The 19709-nt window shown below is 39.2% G+C and overlaps 1 protein-coding gene across 1 annotated transcript; it reads right to left on the bottom strand.

The window, feature by feature from the left end:
• Positions 1-753: 753 nt before the first annotated feature.
• On the bottom strand, positions 754-16246 carry rnd3a (Rho family GTPase 3a). The gene is given in 5 exon segments (NM_199522.1): positions 754-2129; positions 2472-2606; positions 5655-5764; positions 15718-15805; positions 15923-16246. Coding segments are annotated over 5 exon segments (732 nt in total). The 5' UTR covers positions 16073-16246; the 3' UTR covers positions 754-1880.
• Between the last annotated feature and the right edge of the window lie 3463 nt (positions 16247-19709).

The raw sequence follows: 19709 nt of genomic DNA, 5'->3' as shown, positions 1-19709 counted from the left end.
TAAGCTAAGCAAAAAGCGCTCGCGCTAGACACAGAAATCAGCTTAATGAATTAAAATGGGTAAAACTCAACAGTTTTACCAGAACTCTAGCGGAGTTGTAAAATTAGCTTATTTTTAAACAAAAAAGAGGAGTGTTTCTTTAATGCTTCATTTAGCATGCTAACAGCTAACCAGAATTCAGCCAATCATTTTGTCAATATTGTTATTTTAACCTTGTTTTATTGAGGATTCTGTCATAAGTTAGGTTTCAGATTTGCATTAAGTTGAACTCTTAGCAGTGCTGCATCGCTAACAGTCTGTTGCTCATAAAGACCTCAAATCACCAGCTCTCATTGCAAATTGATGACTTCCAGATGAATCGGATTAAACCACTAGCATCTTATTCAAAAATGGCCAAAGAGTTTTAATAATTGTTTTGTTCAAAGCTTGACTTCTCTTTCTGCGCTTAGATTGTATACGAAGACAGATATGGATATCTGATGATGATCTATGCTAAGCTAAGATATAAAGTGCTCCTACTTGACACAGAAATCAGTTGAATGGATTAAAATGGGTAAAACTAAACAGTTTTACCAGAACTCTAAGGGAGTTTAAAATGAGCTTATTTTTAAACAAAAAGAGCATTTCTTTAATGTTTAATTTAACATGCTAACAGCTAACCAGAATTTACTACAGCCAATCATTTTGTCGATAATATTACATATACATAATGCTAATGTTTTCTTGAACCTGTTTTTTTTTTTTTTTTTTTTAAGGATTCTGTCATAAGTTTGGTTTCAGATTTGCATAAAGTTGAACTCTTAGCAGTGTTGCATCGCTAACAGTCTTTGTTGCTCATAAAGGCCTCAAATCACCAGCTCTCATTGCAAATTGATGACTTCCAGATGCTTTGTAGCTGCACACCGCTGTCATTGCGAAAGCCCCCTTCGGGGATAAACTGAATGCAAATGAACACTAACTGATCAACTCAATTCTCCAACGTTTGCCCAGCGAACCGTGTTCTTACAGAACCGTGACAGAAGCTCTCATTGATCCACAAATACGCATCCAACATGCACCCCAGAACGTCGAACATTTGAGTCATCCGGCTCGAAAACCTTCCAGCTCTTTGGTTATTCTGTTTCTGAATCCTAATGAACCGTAATGTGATTATGAGGAGTAATACAGAAAACAGTGCGAGTTATACCAGCGGCGTATCCATGGTGACAGTTTTAGCTGAGCTTAGCATAAGAAATCCACCCGCACACACAAACACACACACACACACACACAAACTCGTGCTTCTTGGTCTACAGAAGGAGCAAAACAGAAGATCGAAGGAGGAAGTGATCCTTGACCACAGTGATATACTCTCGTTTCATATCCTCCGTTAGCTGTACAGACTCAAAAAAAAAGAGGAATCGAGATGTTTCCAATAGTCACCATTGTGGAAGTCCATCTTCACAGTTCCCATTGCTAACACCAACTGAAAACGTGCATCTTTTAAAAATAGCTCAGCGGAACTCTGGACTCGATGGTTATGCGATCCCACTTCCTCCTTCCTTTCCTGCAGAAGAAGCTTCCAGTAGGAACCCTCCAGAGAGGAAGCAGTTTCACGTCCAGGAGCAGGAAGGAAGGCCTCCCATCGGCCGAGAGGGTGGTGACATCCTCCTGCTGTGTGGATAAGTTGGGGAGAGGTGGTTGGGGCCGTAGTTTGGCTTTACGTCCACAAGTTTGTCAAGTTCTGGCAAGAAGAAGTGGAACCCTCAACCGGAGATACCTTCAGGGACATCGAGTAAACACTCCCGGCTCCAGCACTTCAGAGGCAATTCCACATTTTTTCCACCCTCACCGTTTCCCAGACTGAATTATTATTATTTTAACTCCCCAAACGCCTTGCATTACATTACCGTGCAACTCTTTGCTTTGTCTTTGCGTAGGTCTGTTGCCACAGCAGCGAGTTCTGGTCGACTGGGCATATGCGAGATGCGCTTGGTGGAGCGTGCCGATTTGTTGCGCTTGATGTTTTTGTTGTTCTTATTTACGCAAGCCAGCGTCGCAACGTGGAAAATGTCCCGCACGCTGTTCTCCGACTGCACTGCGGAGCACTCGATGTAAGGTGCGGATATCTGCTTAGCCATAGCTGAACCCTACAAAGAGAAAGACGTAATGAGCCTAGGCGGGAAACAGAACTGAAGAGTAATTAACCACTGCAGCTTAGCTTTATGATTAGGAAGATTTTGATCACTCAGACCAACGCATGGATCAGATTAGTACCCTAAATCATTGCAATGTCACTGATAAACCTAAATTATGGCTAAAGTGATAAGATGAGCATTAGCTAAGGCAAATGAAAGATTTGAAGCAGAGGGTCTCGATTTTGTCCTAGCAAATTGCAGATCAGGGTTGCACGATATTGGAAAATTTAGACAATTTCACCTGAGGACTTGAATAGTTCTTTTGTGATTGCAGTTTGTATAAAAATCCCACACCTGATCATAGGACACCGGCGTCTGTCTGTGGTTGGAAAGCTCCACTAATGTCGTGAGATCCGTTCTCAGGTCTGACTTGCATCCGACGAGCAGCATCTTTGTGTTGGGACAGAATTCCTGGATCTCCCCTTTCCACTGTGAGAAAAAGAGACAAAAGCAGACACGGAAAGATGAAACCAGCTGGCCTTGATCCATCCCTGCCTGAAAGAGGACAAAAGGCGAGAACAAGTGTTTCCTGTTCCCATTCTTTCAGTTTCTCACGTTCCATCCCATCCCTTTCGCCAACCCAAGAGTATTAATCTTCCTTGCTACAGGTGAGGCTCATACTTCCTGCGAGAATAAAGCTTGCACTGTAATGACTGTGTTTCAGTGTGTGTGTACTAGTTTTGGTGGTTTAGGAGGACAGAAATTTGGGTATGACCTAGGTACTACAACATTGAGGAGGTTTGTAAGGAACCTTGTGTCATTGTAATTTAAAAAATTGGAAAAAAATCATACTTGGCCTTTTACATTCAAAATTTGTCACAGGTTTCCTCTGAAGTTTGGGTTTAAGGGTAGGGCATGGCATAATATCAAGTGTTTTTTTAAGTGTATAAAACGCTTCATAAACCTTCATAAACCTAATAGCAGCATGTGTAGGTGTGTATGTCTTCCCAACAATCCTTCAGGTGATCTGCATTCCTGACCTGCCCAACAAAGCGCTTGCTGTATTGGCGTGGCATTAAATCACCGGATTTAATCTGGCGGGAGACAGGCGGGTACAACAGTCATACGATTGTTCACACAGGAACACGGACACCCTACATTCCTCGTTCCCATGATCCTTTTGTGCTCACCTCTGGCTCCCAGAGGCTTCAAAGTCCCAGGAGAAAGCGCTACTTTATTCCAAGTAGGTACTCACGTGTAGCCTGATCGTATTTCCGATTCTGCGACCCAGATTTCATGCAGGACTTACACTCACATGGTCTAGTTAATGCCCACATAATACTATAAAGCGGGGGCCCAGTAAAAGGGCCACGGGCCATTCTAGACACCTGACCCCAGACCGAGAGTCTACTAGAAGATATCCAACCCTCTCGAAAAACAAAGGACGACTTTTATTGGGATGCAACAAAGAGTGGGCAGATCACAAAGGAGTTGTAGAGGAATTTTTCTGAATCACCGTGAAGGCATTTAAAAGTCAATTAGGCTGTCGGGAAGCAGTAAGGTCAAGCCTACAGATTGATATCCAATTCAGCTGACCACACCCGTATTGTTCACTAACATGACAGAAACTTTGACAATTTAACATATTTTCATAATTTCTCAGAGAAGAAATTTCAGCTTGAGTGGTTGACAGGATTGTCATTCATATCCCAGCTTTAACCCTAAAATCTAATTGGCTGATAGAAATGTTCTTCAAGACCCATCTCTATTTCTGACTGACTCTCTATTTTAACTGAATGGGGTTGTGCAATTTGGGGAAAATATTGCGATTTGATTTGCGATTTAATTTTGTGGTCAAGCTTCAGCTCAATAATCCGTAAATCGTGGCAACAATTCTGCGACTAACCCCTGTTTTTCTTTGATTACTTGATTTTCGTTGATTACTTTGTCTATTAAAGCTTCGGAAGCAGCAGACGCCATAATCCCATTTGTCTGCGATTTCCTGTTTGCTTTTTTTTTATTGTGAGTGTTCGGCATAGTTCAGTTGTGCAATTCTACGAATGTTAGTGTGCTAACTCAAATGGCTAGTAAAACCGTCTCAAACAGACGACAGTCACGCATTTCCTCAGGACGGGGGAAATTAAATTATATATATATATATATATATATATATATATATATATAGCTTCTTGTGATTAAGCTTCTTGTGATTAACTAATCGCCACGCTTCAAATTTCGATTGCGATCCGATTTTGATTAAATCGCACAGCCCTAGTAGCTGACTGAAATAAATTTTGAGGAACAGTAGCTTTGCTTCCATCCACCTATTTTATGCACATTTTGGAATATTGCATAAATAATGCTTCATGGAAATGTCGAGATGCGCTTAATTTTCAAAAACGCGTATTAAGAAAGGTTTTGCACATAAATGTAGTTCACATCTTTAACTTAAACATAGTTAACTGGATGCTAATCAAGTAAAATCATTCTTGTGAGGCCCAGCTGTCAATTAATTTATCTGTTATAATATTTTAATCTCTTTTATTTTTTGTTTTTTGTATGAAGGATGCTTTGTTTCAGAATTTTTGTATTTATATTTAATTTAAGATTTTAACCTGTTGTGCTGTGATGGAAGTAGTTGTAATGTGACCAGAAATGTATATCCCGAAAGATGTATAAAGGGAGCGGATAAGCATTGCGAGGGTAGATGTCGTCAGGGTGAACGTCGGCGTGTGAAAGATTATTTGCTCGGCTAGTTGTCGAATAGAGAACTGAAGAGAGCTTATAACATCTATGATCCTGTGAGGATAGAAATTTCCATCTTGAGTATCAACAGATAATTTGTTGTATTGTGTTTACTAAATACAGCGTTAGCCGCTTGGGCGGAGATCCATGAGTTTGTGTCAGTGGACTTCATTTGAGTATCGCCAACAACCCTGGACATCCCAGATAGCGCCTTGAAAAACCAGGACATCTCAGTGGCTCCTCTGGCATCGCTGGATGCGACGTACCCTGACTCTATCCGTTTTCTCCACAGACTATAACTCCGGTTCTGGAGTATTCCCTGGCTCCGGTAAGAGCGAACTGTTGTTTATTTGCCCTTTGGGCAAATGGGCAGTTGTGTTTTTTGCCACTATAAATACAAGCACCGACACAGGCCTGCAACAGGGTTTTCACTATTCATTTTATATAGACAATGTTTGAGCTTTACTGAATGAACTGTTGATTTTTTATATGAGATTTGAAAAAAGGAAACCGAAAAGCTTTATTTTTGGACAAACCTTTATTTCTTTTATTAGCATACATTTGTTTGTTTGATTGTATTTAAGTTAATTTGGAAAGGTAATTTTGTATCAGATTGGTTGTTTATTATTTATATTAATTGGTATCATGTTATGCCTTTTTTCTCTGGTTAAAATACAATTTAGAGCAATCTAATTTGTAAGAATCCAGGAAAAATCCCTTAAAATAGGAAAAGGGCGCTACACTCTTGTTTAAATGTGTCAGATAAATTACTAGCGAGTGAATTATGCTTACCTTCTTTAGGACACTATCCAGGGTCTCTGGTCGGCTGATGTCGAAACATATAATGACGGCATCTGAGTCTGGATACGAGAGTGGTCTGACGTTGTCATAATACGGGGATCCTGTAACACAAAATGTGGCCAGGTCAGGAAAAACTGTTCATCTGAACACACCAAATACTAGAGGAGGATAGTTGGTCTGTCTGAAGGACCGTCAATATATTACTTAACCTCATTTAAGTTTTAGTCCGCGTCACAGTACAGACGGTAATTTAAAAGCACTCATGAATTTTTAAACCACCGAAGCCACTTTTCAGACATTCCAAACATGAAACTTTTACACATAAAGGGACACTTTGCTTTCAGACGGAATGGAGAAGTGTTTTAAGTGGATTTTTATTTCAGAAGAAATGGCTGGGATTACTTCCACTGTCACTGGTGAAATGTGGTTAGTGCTGAACAATGATAAACACAATATAATTCTCTAAATTCTAAAAGGGATAGTTGACCTTCATGAGTTTCTTTATTCTGCTGAGCACTATTTTGAAGAAAGATTTTAATCCTTGTAGGAAAAATAATTAGTTGGGATGTAAATGGTTGCATGTTTTCAACATTTTTCAAAGTATCTTCTTTTGTGTTTAACAGAAGAAAGAAAGTCAGACAGGTTTGAGACAAGTGGAGGATGAGTAAACAATGATAGAATTTTCAGTTTTGCTTGAACGATCCCTTTAACTCAGAGAATAAGTGGAAAAGAAATACAGCTTCAGCGAGCAATGCTAATAACTGCACCCTTGCCAGATGAAGCATTTCCCTTCTGGCTAAAAACTGAAGATGTTTGTCTTTGTGAGAACAGTTTAGTCCAGGATTTACTCTGACAGAACGAAGCATTACCGCCCACTGTTAACTCCGCCAGACACGATATGTACAATCCACACAGGACAAACACATTTATAGTGTGCCAGATTCCAGGACAGAGGTGGTGTTTACGAGAGAGCTAGAATGAGACAGAAGGAAGGGAGGGCTTTTTCGTTTGTCAGAATGATCATTCGCAGTGCCAGAAGTTAAGCAGAAAAATGTGAGGTTGAAAACACATGCAGCCGCAGGACTTTACAGCTCATATTTCAGCCGCAGCTACAGGCCCAAAAACAAAAAACAAGTTTTGCATGAGAAATGTTATTGTTTTTTCATCATGAGTAATCATTAACTCATTAATTAGCTTATCAATTAGCAGCTACATCAATATCTAGATCAAATTAATCAAGTTTATATAGAGTTCAAAGAGTTTGAATGAAACCTAAAAGGAAAGTTCATCTAAAAACGTAAGTGGTTCCAAACCTCTATTAGTTTCTTTTAATTGTTGAACACAAAAGAAGATATTTCGAAGAATGTTGGAAACTTGTAGTCATTAACATCAATAGTAGGCAAAAAAAAAGTTATTAGTTACCAACATTCTTTAAAATATCAATGTGTGTGTTCAAAAGAATAAAAAGAAAATCATATGGAGGGTGTGTAAACGATGACAGAATTATCATTTTTGGGTGGATTATGCCTTTATTGCTATAATTCCTAAACTCAAAAAAAATAGTTTGGCTGTTTGTTCAAACTAATTATGAGTTGAAACAATAACGTTATTTTTTGTTTGTTTGTTTGGGGGATGGGGGGAAAAATTAACACCTAAATTTGTAAACACAATGAAGTTAACTTAATTGATTTGTATTGAGACAACATGAAAATTGTGTGGAACCCAGCAATTTTTTTTTTACAATGTGTGGTGTACATATTTAAAATGTGCTATAGATATGTGGATGTGTGATGTCTAAATACACTCTTGTCAATAATGTAATCCTGAAAGAATTAGCATGATAACATTTTGTGCTGCCATTTACCATGGTAATGAATAGCAAACGTTTAACCCTCTATGAGGTGATTTTGAAGCCCCTAAGAATTTTTAACATGCCCTGACATTTTTTTATAGTTACTTATTACATAGTATTGGCCAACTTGTTTTTTTTTTTTTTGTATTCAGCACAAACTGTGCCACAATAATATGTGAGAAATATTGATGTACATGTTTGCATTTTCTAGACAAAAAAAATATATGTGTGGTTAGTAGGTTGTGGAGAAACAAAATGTAGCTTAAATAAGGTCCAAAAAACACTCTGAATGGGTCTGAATAAGACTTTTAAGTAACTAGTCTTGTAGGCAAGAATATTTACTTATAAACAATTATGTGAAAATTATTCTGTTCAGTCACTTAAAGAAAACATTACAATGATTTACATTTTGTAAAGCCTATTTTGGGATACTCTAATACCATAGTATTTAGATGGTATACCCAAACAAACTTTGACATTACTTCACATTGAACACATCCAAAACAAAAACAAACCTAAAACAAAACATGCTTTTTTGAGAGCGCGCACACACACACACACACACACACACACACACACACACACACACACACACACACACACACATGAATAAACACAGTTTCCTCATTAAACACATTACTTTATTTCTCAGTCCAATGCACACATACACAGCAAAACCCAAATCTTCACTGAAAAATAAATTATTCAAAGATGATTCCTTGGATTTACTCAATTTTTTTAAGTTAAGTGGTTGTAAACAATTTATTTGGGCTGAACTTAAACTAATCAAATTGAACATTACTAAATTTAATTTGTTTGTTTAAATTCAACACATATAAATTGTTTGCAAGCAGAAATCTTTTTTGAAGTATGCTATATGTGTAAGCAATAGCAGGAGTGACTCACTCACTCACACACACAAACACACAGAAAAACACACACACACACACACACACACACACACACACACACACACACACACACACACACACACACACACACACACACACACACACACACACACACACACACACACACACACACACACACACACACACTTGTAGGACACCATAGCTATAACAACACACACTACATTCCTTAGTCCAGTATGTGTGTGTGTGTGTGCGTGTGTGTGAAGGATACTGACAGCTGAATGGATTCCCTGAGTGTTCAAATGCTTCTCTAAACATGTGGTGACTATGTAAAAAGTGCGCGCGCACACACACACACACACACACACACACACACACACACACACACACACACACACACACACACACACACACACACACACACACACACACATGCACAGTAAAGAATTCGCTGCCATTGTTTTTTTGGCTTATATCCTTCACTGTTTTCCTGATAAAAACAAAGCAATAAACAGGCACAGTTCTCCAACTCTGTGAAGTAAATACAATCCATAACCCACGCTACAAAATCCCTTGAAGCTAATTCACGGTTAAATAAATTGCCAACAGACATACTGCAAACTTTCACAAACAAAAACCATCCTTTTGAACTCCACATCAGTACACGAGAACCCCCTCAGTTTAATTTCCTCCTTGACTAACAAGGTAAGATCGTTTCAGAGAACATAACGGTTCACGTGTTGCTTTTTTTTCCCCTTGGTGGCCCACCGCACAATAGCTGCTTTGTGGAGTATGAGAGCAAACCTTTCCTCGCAGGAATGTGTGGCATGCGGGCTCAAATCGCTGAGGTTAGAAATATGATCCGACCGACAATAGTTGACCAGCTTTGGACAAGTGGGTTTGAGAGAGCTTGTCCCAGCAGGAGCCCATTCAAATGATCCCGGGAACGTTTTGTTTTCGGGGGTTCGTTGATAATGAGGTCTTCCCTTGCAGATAAGAGTTAAGGATAGGATTACAGAGGATAGATCACACCTTAGGTCAGAACTTGCAACAGTTTATTGATACTTATTTAAAAAGTAAGTAGAACAAAACGGCATAGCTTTATCTGATTTATTAATTCATTTTCCTCTGGCTTAGTTTTTTTATTCATAAGGGTTCGCCACATTGGAATGAACCGCCAACTTATCCAGCATATGCTTTACACAGGGGATGCCCTTTCAGCTGCAACCCAGTACTGGGAAACACCCATACACTCTCACATTCACACACACTATGGCCAATTTAGTTAATTCAACCCACCTACAGCGCATGTCTTTGGACTGTGGGGGAAACCGGAGCAACCGGAGGAAACCCACGTGAACACGGGGAGACCATGCAAACTCAACACAGAAATGCCAACTGACCAAGCAGGGATTCGAACCTGCGACCTTGTTGCTGTTAGGCAACAGTGCTAACCACTGAGCCATTGTGCCCCCTTTATTCATTCTAAATAATACTAGATTGGTATAACTTGACTGTTCAATGCTAGGATATGGTCCTTAATTCCTATTGGACTGCTAAATATCTGCTAAAGTGATCCTGGTAGCTTCTAGGTGGTATCCCATTGACCAAAGTCCATCCCTAAAGGCTGATTTATACTTCTGTTTATACTTCTGCGTCAAACGCTGGCGTATGCTATGGCGCTGACGCATAGCCCTTCGCCGTGGCCATTGGCGTCGCTGACGTGCACCTCTCCAAAAAATTTAACTACATGTCGCAACGACGCATAGCGCAAGCTCTGTGATTGGACGGCTTGGTAGTGCTGACGAGTTTGGGCGGGACCGAGAGCCGTGTGAATGGTGCGAGCCTGACGGAGCGATTGTTTACAAGTGTGGAGTCCCGTGAATGAGCTCCGGATAGAAAGTTTTGTTTTGTATTTACCTCATAGTTAAAGTTGTTGCACGTCCGCCGGTTCCTGCCTCAAAATGAGCGAGTTTGAGCCACTTGTACATCCTGGAAGTGTTCAGGAAAAGCAAAACAGCACTGAAGAAACTCGACACAGGAACATTTGCAATGCAGACCAACAAAGACAGCGTGCGAAAGTATAAATGCACAGCTACGGGCATTGCATGCGCCGTGGGTTATGCCGGTTACTTGACGCAGAAGTATAAACCAGGCTAAAGTCTGTAAGACTTACTAATAGTAGCCATTATTAACCATCAATAGACACTACTCAAGATTCAATGAAGTCACCAAGAATTCCAAAAGACGCTATTCATGATTAATAACCTATTTCAGTGTAAAATAACCACCTTGCAGAGTTTAAATGTGTCGAGTAAGCCTTTTGGCTCAGTGCTTGAGATTCACATTACATTCTGACTTTCAAGCCACAACTCCAGCAATTCCGATGAAGAAGTCTGATAAAACATTTCTGCAAACAAGTGACATCTTACAAGGTCACCCAATCAAAGACGCCATTCAATCGAACTATGCCTTGATAGCACATCCGTCACCAGCCCTTAGGGGAGCAAAGAGATAGGACGCTTGAGGAACAAAGGACTGAGTTTGCGGCTATAGTCATCCGAAACGATATGCTTATTGTGAAAGTACAACTCACAAAGGAACCAAACGATCCCAGAGCAGCGTGCGTGTATATTGATTGATCATGGTCTGACTGGTGGATAAGGAACCTTTGAGACAGGCATGTCAAGATTCTGGCTTCACATCTGCAGGGGGTTTCTGGTCAATAAGTGTCTGGAAGAGCGGAGCTGGGGGAAGGGGTCCGATTCCACAGAGGAACAGCTATTAGGGGATATATACACACACACATGCTTGTGGCCATCGAGAAGATCAGAAAGTATCTCCGGTAGGGTGTTATCCTGACACTTGGCCTCTTGTGTATCGCATAACACACAATACATGCACACTTGGGTTTCAGATTTAGAAGGACCTGCTAGGCCCTAAAATCAATATACACAAGAAAACCCCTAATGAAACATTCATGCGGCAGACTGGAAATTCCTCTGTGACATTGGAATAATGCCTAAAGACTGCTCGGTTTTTCAGCGCTTTTAGTGGGAATCGTTTTAACAAATGTAACAATAGGTGACAGTGATGAAAAAGCTGTTATACAAGACTTGAGCTCAATCAAAAGTAAAAGAAACACAATTGAACCCCCCCTCTTTTATGTGCGACACAAAAAGTCTTGGTCGTAGTTGTTCAGAAGCAAACTGTTTCGAGTTCGCAATGGTACTCTACTGTATCAATAGGTTCCATGGCGGATCAGTGACGGATATTGCCAGCTGAATGCTGAATGGGGTCGTGACTCAACAGCTGATTGGTGGACAATAACAGGAGCAGTCAGCCTCCCGGTTGACGGGAACGGCAGCTGTTGCAAACAAAGCAGCACAAAGAAGAGATGCCAAGAAAACTATCCATTCGGGCAATTCTGGGAGCAACCCCCAGATTCATCGACTGCTCAGAAACACTTAAGGCAATGAATTTTTAAAATATTCGAGGGCAAACATACAAGGTCGCCCCCATTTCTCTCATTATCTGGAATATGCTCAGGTGTGTTTGGAACTTGTTAAATCCTGGACTTAGGCATTTGTGAGGAAAGACCGCACACACACTGGGGAGACCTTGGAGCCTGGCTCTGACACAATAACTTACACCGTAATGAACAGCAGGCTGGAAGCCCACGGCCTGACACAAGCAACTAACTACATATCCAAATGCCAGTGCCAGACGGGTGGCCCTGCCCGCAGACGCCCACCGCAGACATCTGTCAGCCGAACAACACACTCCTGTACCTACAGCACAAATTATCATCAGGCATATCTCTCGTTTGAGCAATAAAATGGCTATCGATTGAGGAATTAATTACAGTAGTCCCTCATTATTTGCAGGAGCTACGTTCTAAAAATTACCTGCAATAAGCAAAATCCGCAAAGTAGTCAGCTTTATTTTTTACAGTTATTTTAGATGTTTTAAGGCTGTAAAACCCCTCACTACACACTTTATACACTTCTGTCAGACAGTTCACGCTTTTCTCTCTTGTTTAAACTCTCAAGAGTTAAAACCTTCATAGAAAAATAAGTCCAACATTACAGAATAAAACCAGATTAAAATGATTTGATCTTCATTTATTTATTCCGTAATGGCACCCCTACAGCCACATAACTTCCACCTTCCTTTAGCATTTCCAAAAGTACAACTTTTTGTGCGATGGATAGCATCTTCTCCCCTGCCTTTTGTACCTTTTTGTACCTTTGACAGTGCAGAACGCTTCATCGACATTGTGGGGAGAAAACTTGCAAACATACAGTCCAGCTCTACTAGCTATTGAAGACTTATGTCAATTTGGCAAGCTGAAAGCATTCTGTACTGTAAAGGGAGCCGGGGCTCAGAGGAGATTGACTGAAAACGGTCTACAGCCAGTCAGGACGCAGAATACAATGCGCTATTAAAAAAAGCCTGTCAAATTGTATGAAACTTCCAGGCCGCAAAAAGTGAACTGCAAAAGGGCGAGGGAGCCACTATACTGACCTAAGACTGATTCTTTCATGCAAGTTGGTACTGTTCTATCGAATGGACCAAAAACTGTTTGCAAGTATCAAATTTTGCTGATGATCGACAACAGCTGATCCCTATCATTAATCATTAGCTAACCTATCAGATCATTCTAAAACTACTATAAATATCCTGCCTAAACTTTGTTTCCTCTCTTTGTTTTTTGAACCCTACTCCTTCTCCTCATTCTATGATCGGGAAACACGGCGGGTCAATGGCTGGCGCTGCTGCCTCACAATGGGAGGGCCAAAGGTTAAAATTCTAATTGAGCTGGTCTGCACTCTCTGTGCGGAGTTTGGATGATCTCCCCGTGTTCGTGAGGGTTTTCCCGGGGTGCTTCTGGATTCCTACCACAGTCTAAAAACATGTACAAATTTTAAATAACAGTTACAAGCACTAAATGCATACATACTGAATCAATCAGAACCACCATATTAGCATAAAATAGGGGGAGATATGCCCGATCTCGTATCTCTCCTAATGCTCACTGACCGGCGGGAACCTTGGGCTCATCTATCTCCGAGATTAGGGTTCTCTCCCAGGACAGCATGCCAAAGTGTGAACTCTTGAAAGATCTTCTTTTGTATTCAACAGACGTGAGAATCTCAAACAAGTTTGAGACAACTGGATGGTGACTATATTCATTTTTATTTTTGGGTGAACTATCCACAGCGTAGGCTAGCTTTTCAGCAGGTCAAATTAACACAAGGCTCCTGAGTTAGGAAAAGACTCTAGACTGGAACATAATTTTGTTAGCGAGAAATGGACCTTGACTAAGAATATGACTAACTATGGAAACTTGACATATGACTAAATAGATTAGTGTGACTGATTTGGTCCAGTCCCTAATATCCCAGAGGGACAGTCCTGCAATCTATTTTGACACCAATTTAGATGTCAATTTAATGTTAATTTAACGTCAAGGTAGTTTACATCAGGAAATCCAGCTTAAATTTGTAATTTGGCACTAAATCTTTCAGATTAATAAAAAAAAAATCTATTTTTTGCATCGTCATTTTGATTGGTCAAAAGGGTATCAATGTGTGGATGTCAAACTGACATCAACATTTTGACATCAAATTGACATCCATTTTTGACTTGTTTTTTAACATCATGCTTGGTGGAATGTAAAGTTGATCAAAAAGGTGGTTTAGCTAGTCAAGAAGCTTGGTGGTTTAACATATACCATAGATGTTTAGCATTTAACTGGACCACACACAGCACCAAACAACTAAAGCCCCAGGTTCAGGTCTGAATGCAGTTTACCCCAGATCATAACTAAGCTCCAAAGAGGCCACCGTCTAAAGCAGGCTGTCTGGCTGGATGCTTTACGGGGCCTGTGATTACCTCCAGACAGCAGGTCTGATCTCTCCTGGGTGATCCGAGCACGAGCTCTGGAAACTTACCAATAGCCTACATCCAGACAGGCTGAGCCAAGACCCTATTCTAATTTGCCTGTGTGGTCACGGCGGTTTGGTTTTGTTAAACGAGTGAATGGCGGCATGACCCCAGCTGTGGCAACAGTTCTGCTTTCATTTGTTTATCCAAAACATCATTTAGCGCAACGTTCCTCGTGATGCCATCCTAACATTCCTTAAAAGTGAGGTGTCCGTGGATCATGTTCCACAGATGGGTGGAGTGTGCGAGAGTGTGTTAGCAGGGTGTGTGTGTGTGTGTGTGTGATTAAATGCTTGGCAGGCTGTGGTACTGACTCAACAACTGAGAATCGTTCAACCGCTCCGAAAAAGAAAGAAAAAAGCTATTAAACAAACCCAGATTTTCCCCCAGGCGTAAACGTAAGCGCTAGCAATCACATCATTACCCCCGCACAATGCACTGCCGCATCAAAATGATGAAATGTTTACAGGCTTCAAGATGAAAGACAACAAGTCTGGACATGTTTTGAACCTTGTTAATGAACTAAATAGTCATAACAACATTATGAATTAATATCAAGTGAAACTGAAACAATACATTAATGACATTAATTTTTTATGTTAAAGGGACAGTTCACACAAAACTGAAAATTCTGTCATCACTTACTCATCCTTCACTTGTTCCAAACCTGTTTGACTTTCTTCAGTTGAACACAAAGGAAAATATTTCAAAGCAAATTGGAAACCTGTACCATCAATTGTATTAGTTTTTCCTACTATGGAAGTCAGTGGTTTTCAGCTTTCTTCAAGATATTTTCATCAAAAAATAGGTTAGCAGCTACACGAGGGAGAGTAAACAGTGAACAAAATGTTCTCTTTTGGGTGAACGGTCCCTTTTAACAACCACACTGTACAACAATATGATATTATATTGTGGCATTGGAGTATATTTAGCTTGCATATTAAATTATACCACACATTTTTGAGTAAACTATCCATTTAAGAACGACACTATACAACAAAATGACATTATATTATGGCATTAGAGTATACTAAGCTTGCATTTCAATTACACCACAAATGTTTGGGTATTACAATAATTATTGTTTAATCTTAGCAACTGTTGAGATTATGTATACCGTTTTACTTAAAACGAAATAAGCTAAAGTTCATCCTAAATGTTATTACATGTATATGGTAATGTGTGTTTTACTATAAGCAAACAACATACAAACTCGTAATTATATTTAAAACATGTTTACAAGGGGGTCCTTGCTCTGGCTCTCTATAAACCAAGGGGTCTTGAGAAACGCCAGTGAACAGACTTGACTATACACATTCAACATTTACACTTAAAACTAAACACAAACGCACGCAAGACGACAACAAAATTTGAGACTCACCTGAGGTGTCCCACAGGCTGAGCTCTATTCTCTGCTTGTCAATCTCAAAACTTGCTGTGTAATTCTCAAACACAGTGGGGACATAATTCTAAGATGAATAAACAGAGCAAATGTCACTAAACATGCAGATAGATACATAAATGAATGCAAAAAACTACATATACAGACGCAGCTGCGCGCACCCGCTGGATTTTACGCATCTCACCTCAGGGAAACAGTCCTTGGCAAAAACGTGGAGCAGAGCGGTTTTCCCACACTGACTGTCCCCCACGACCACGATCTTACATTTGAGGCTCTGACTCGGATCCATTCCGGGCTGAAGGGACAGTTTCTGGATAGATCTTCTCTCCTTCATTGATTGTCTTTACGCGCAAGTCCGCGGAGGTGCTCAACGGAGGGGACGCGCACAAACGCACCGCTTTCTGTAATCACTCTGGGAAAGGTGTGGATTTTTCCCTCGGTCCGTGTCCTGATCTCTCACTCCCCCTCACTCACTCCTGCAGGGATATTCATCAACTGCTTGAATTCCTGCCCTCTCACTTTTTGGGGATGTGCCGTGTTTTATATGCGTCTGGTAAACCAATGGCTGTCCTTGAAGACACTCGCAGACCCTCCCCTTCGCTTTAACAGGGAGAGGGAAAGAGCGCAACCTACAGGCCTCAAGTACGGCTACATGGCGTACAGTATATGAAGATGTATGGGTAGTTGACAAAACAGCCAGTAAGAATGCTTTGTATTTGTAAAACACATTACTAAAAAGTAAAAATACGTATATTTATGTTGTTTAAAGTGTAATGTTTGAGAAAATATTAGTGTCCACTAACTTTTACAATAACAATTCTCACAAAATTTCTTTTTTTTTTATGAACGGCATCTTAAATGCGTCCTATGGTGTGACAAAACTTAAAAAAACCAACAAATAACGTGAGAGCGATTTATTGTTATAATTGGACGCATCTTCATACTATGGTGGCCGAGAGAGCTTAATGTGCTGTAATTTAAGAAAACACATGCAGTTACAAAAAACAACAGCAAAGAAAAAAACTTCATCTGTTTGACAGCTCACATACTGCAAATCGTCACAACGCAAACACATTTCAAAAAATAAAAACATGCTGCATTTTCACGCAAAACAAACAAATAAATAAAACGTGCTGCATTTTCTCACAACACTTTCAAATAGCACAGAACACAGTAGAAATGTTTCAAGGGGACCCAAAAAAATAACACCCAGCGATTTAGGTTATGGTTGTTTAGCCTAATAAAATACAAATGGCAAGGGAATCAGTATGTTAATATGAACAAACAAAAAAAACTCACCTTTTAAAGATTACCTACAAATTCACTGAGCAATACTCACAGAACACGTTTTTGGGTCCCATTGAAACATTTCCATTATTACAATGTTTTTGCAAGTGTTGTGAGAAAATGCAGCAGGTTTTTGTAAATTGTTTGCGTTGTGAGAAAACGCAGCATGTTTTATTAATTTGTTTGTGTCGTGTGAAAATGCAGCGCGCTTTATTAATTGGTTTGCGTTGTGTGAAAATACAGCGCATTGTATTAATTTGTTTGCATTGTGTAAAAAATGCAGTGCGCTTAATTAATTTGTTTATGTTGTGTGAAAATGCAGTGCATTTTATTAATTTGTTTGCGTTGTGAGAAAATGCAGCATGTTTTATTAATTTCCTTGCTTTGAGAAAATTCAGCGCGCTTTATTAAATTGTATACATTGTGAGAAAATGCAGCGAGTTTTATTAATTTGTTTGCGCTGTATGAAAATGCAGAGTGTTTTATTAAATTGTTTGCGTTGTGAGAAAATGCAGCGCGTTTTTAAAATTTGTTTGCGTTAAAAATGCAGAATGTTTTTTAATGTGTAGATGCATTGTGGAGATTTGCAGAATATGTGCTGTCAAACGGTTTAAGAACTGTCCTTAATTTGCAAGCGTTATTTGTACATGCATGTGTTTTCTTAAATTGCATGATAAGCTCTCTTAGCCACCATATTATACAGTGCTATTTATTGTTTATAAAATTTTGAATAATAATTTTCTCCATGACTTGATGAACGTTTTCAATAAATGGGTGTCCCACCAAAGGACAACAAACGTAACAATTTTATAGTGGCTCCAAAAAAGAAAGACAGAGACTTAACAGGTGCACATCATATGCTTCACAGGGGGCTTCAGTCACATAATCCTGAATGAGGTCCTTTAACTAATTAAAGGTCTCCTGGAATTGATTATTTAAAATTAGCATTTAGTGTCACACCAGAAGATATGTTTTTTGGTAGCAAAACGTATCAAGTTTCTATGTTATTAGAAATATATGGATGAAAAAAGCCATATACTAAAATGGCCACTTGAAAATAAAAAAAATATATATATAAAGTAAAATAAAAATAAATAAATAAACCTGATGTATTTAACTATGATTTTACTAGTAATAATGACTTAAAAATTATAAGGGTTTTAATTCATTGAACTATGCTTGAGACAGTCACACTAAGACAGTGAAAATGCAATGTCATATCAGCAACCCATATAAAAATAGATGATTAAGATTAATATTATTATTTATAAATATCTTATTACAATAGTCTGAAATGCTATTTTATTTATGTAAATCAGATTTTCAATTATTGTAAATATTTTCTACATTATTTAGGGTTTAAGCTCACATTGTTCCAGTTTGCTTATTTTTTAATGACCAATAATAAATGTTTATTTCCTACATTTCAGAATACGATTTTTTTAGATACAAAAACGTATATAAATACAAATTAAATGCTGAAGTGAGTAAAATGTGTGACCCTGGAACCCAAAAGAGTGAAAACACACTTTTAGGAGTGACAACAAAGTTTAATAACTATTGCTAAATGTTTTAGATGTATATACTCAGTAATATTCAACATATTACAAAATTAATATGCTCAAGTATCATCTGACTGCATGAGAGAAATGTGAAGTAATCAACAAAATATTATTATATACTGACCACAGCCGCAGGTGTATAATTAAATGACACACACACACACACACACACACACACACACACACACACACACACACACACACACACTTAACTGTTGTAATAATCATATCATGTTGGCTGTAGAGCGGTTCCCCAGGTGTGGAGGCAGTGGAGCAGAAACAGGCCTTCTGGAAGACTCAGAGCAGCATATATTTATCTTCACATTTGTAACACATTCATTCCATCAGCAAGACATCGGCTCTTACAGATGATGCTACGGAGGAAGAGAAAATGAAAAATGAGGAGAGAGAGATTACTCACTGAACAAAAGTACCAAACAGTACTGTGGTACCACTGTGCTTGTTTGGTCATGCTCCATGATAGTTTGGGGGAAATTTGGAAACACAATAATGTCATAGTATTTGGATATGAATGAACCATGTAGACAGACAGACAATGATAACTTGATAGAGTTTTAAAATGTTAAATACAAAGAGTGATAGATAGAATAAAAGACAGACATGACAGACAGATGGACGGACGGACGGACAGAGAGACAGACAGAGAGACAGACAGACAGACAGACAGACAGACAGACAGACAGACAGACAGATAGTCAGATAGATAGATAGATAGATAGATAGATAGATAGATAGATAGATAGATAGATAGATAGACGGACGGACGGACGGACGGACGGACGGACGGACGGACGGACGGACGGACGGACGGACGGACAGACAGACAGACAGAAAGATAGATAGATAGATAGATAGATAGATAGATAGATAGATAGATAGATAGATAGATAGATAGATAGATAGATAGATAGATAGATAGATAGATAGATAGATAGATAGATAGATAGATAGATAGATAGATAGAATGAAAGTAAGAGAGGTGGATAGATAGATAGATAGATAGATAGATAGATAGATAGATAGATAGATAGATAGATGGATGGATGGATGGATGGATGGATGGATGGATGGATGGATGGATGGATGGATGGATGGATGGAT

This window comes from Danio rerio, chromosome 22 (genome assembly GCF_049306965.1).
Source record: "Danio rerio strain Tuebingen ecotype United States chromosome 22, GRCz12tu, whole genome shotgun sequence".
Lineage (NCBI taxonomy): Eukaryota > Metazoa > Chordata > Actinopteri > Cypriniformes > Danionidae > Danio > Danio rerio.
Note: the sequence above shows the minus strand (reverse complement) of the source record. Positions and strands in the feature narration are given on the sequence as shown.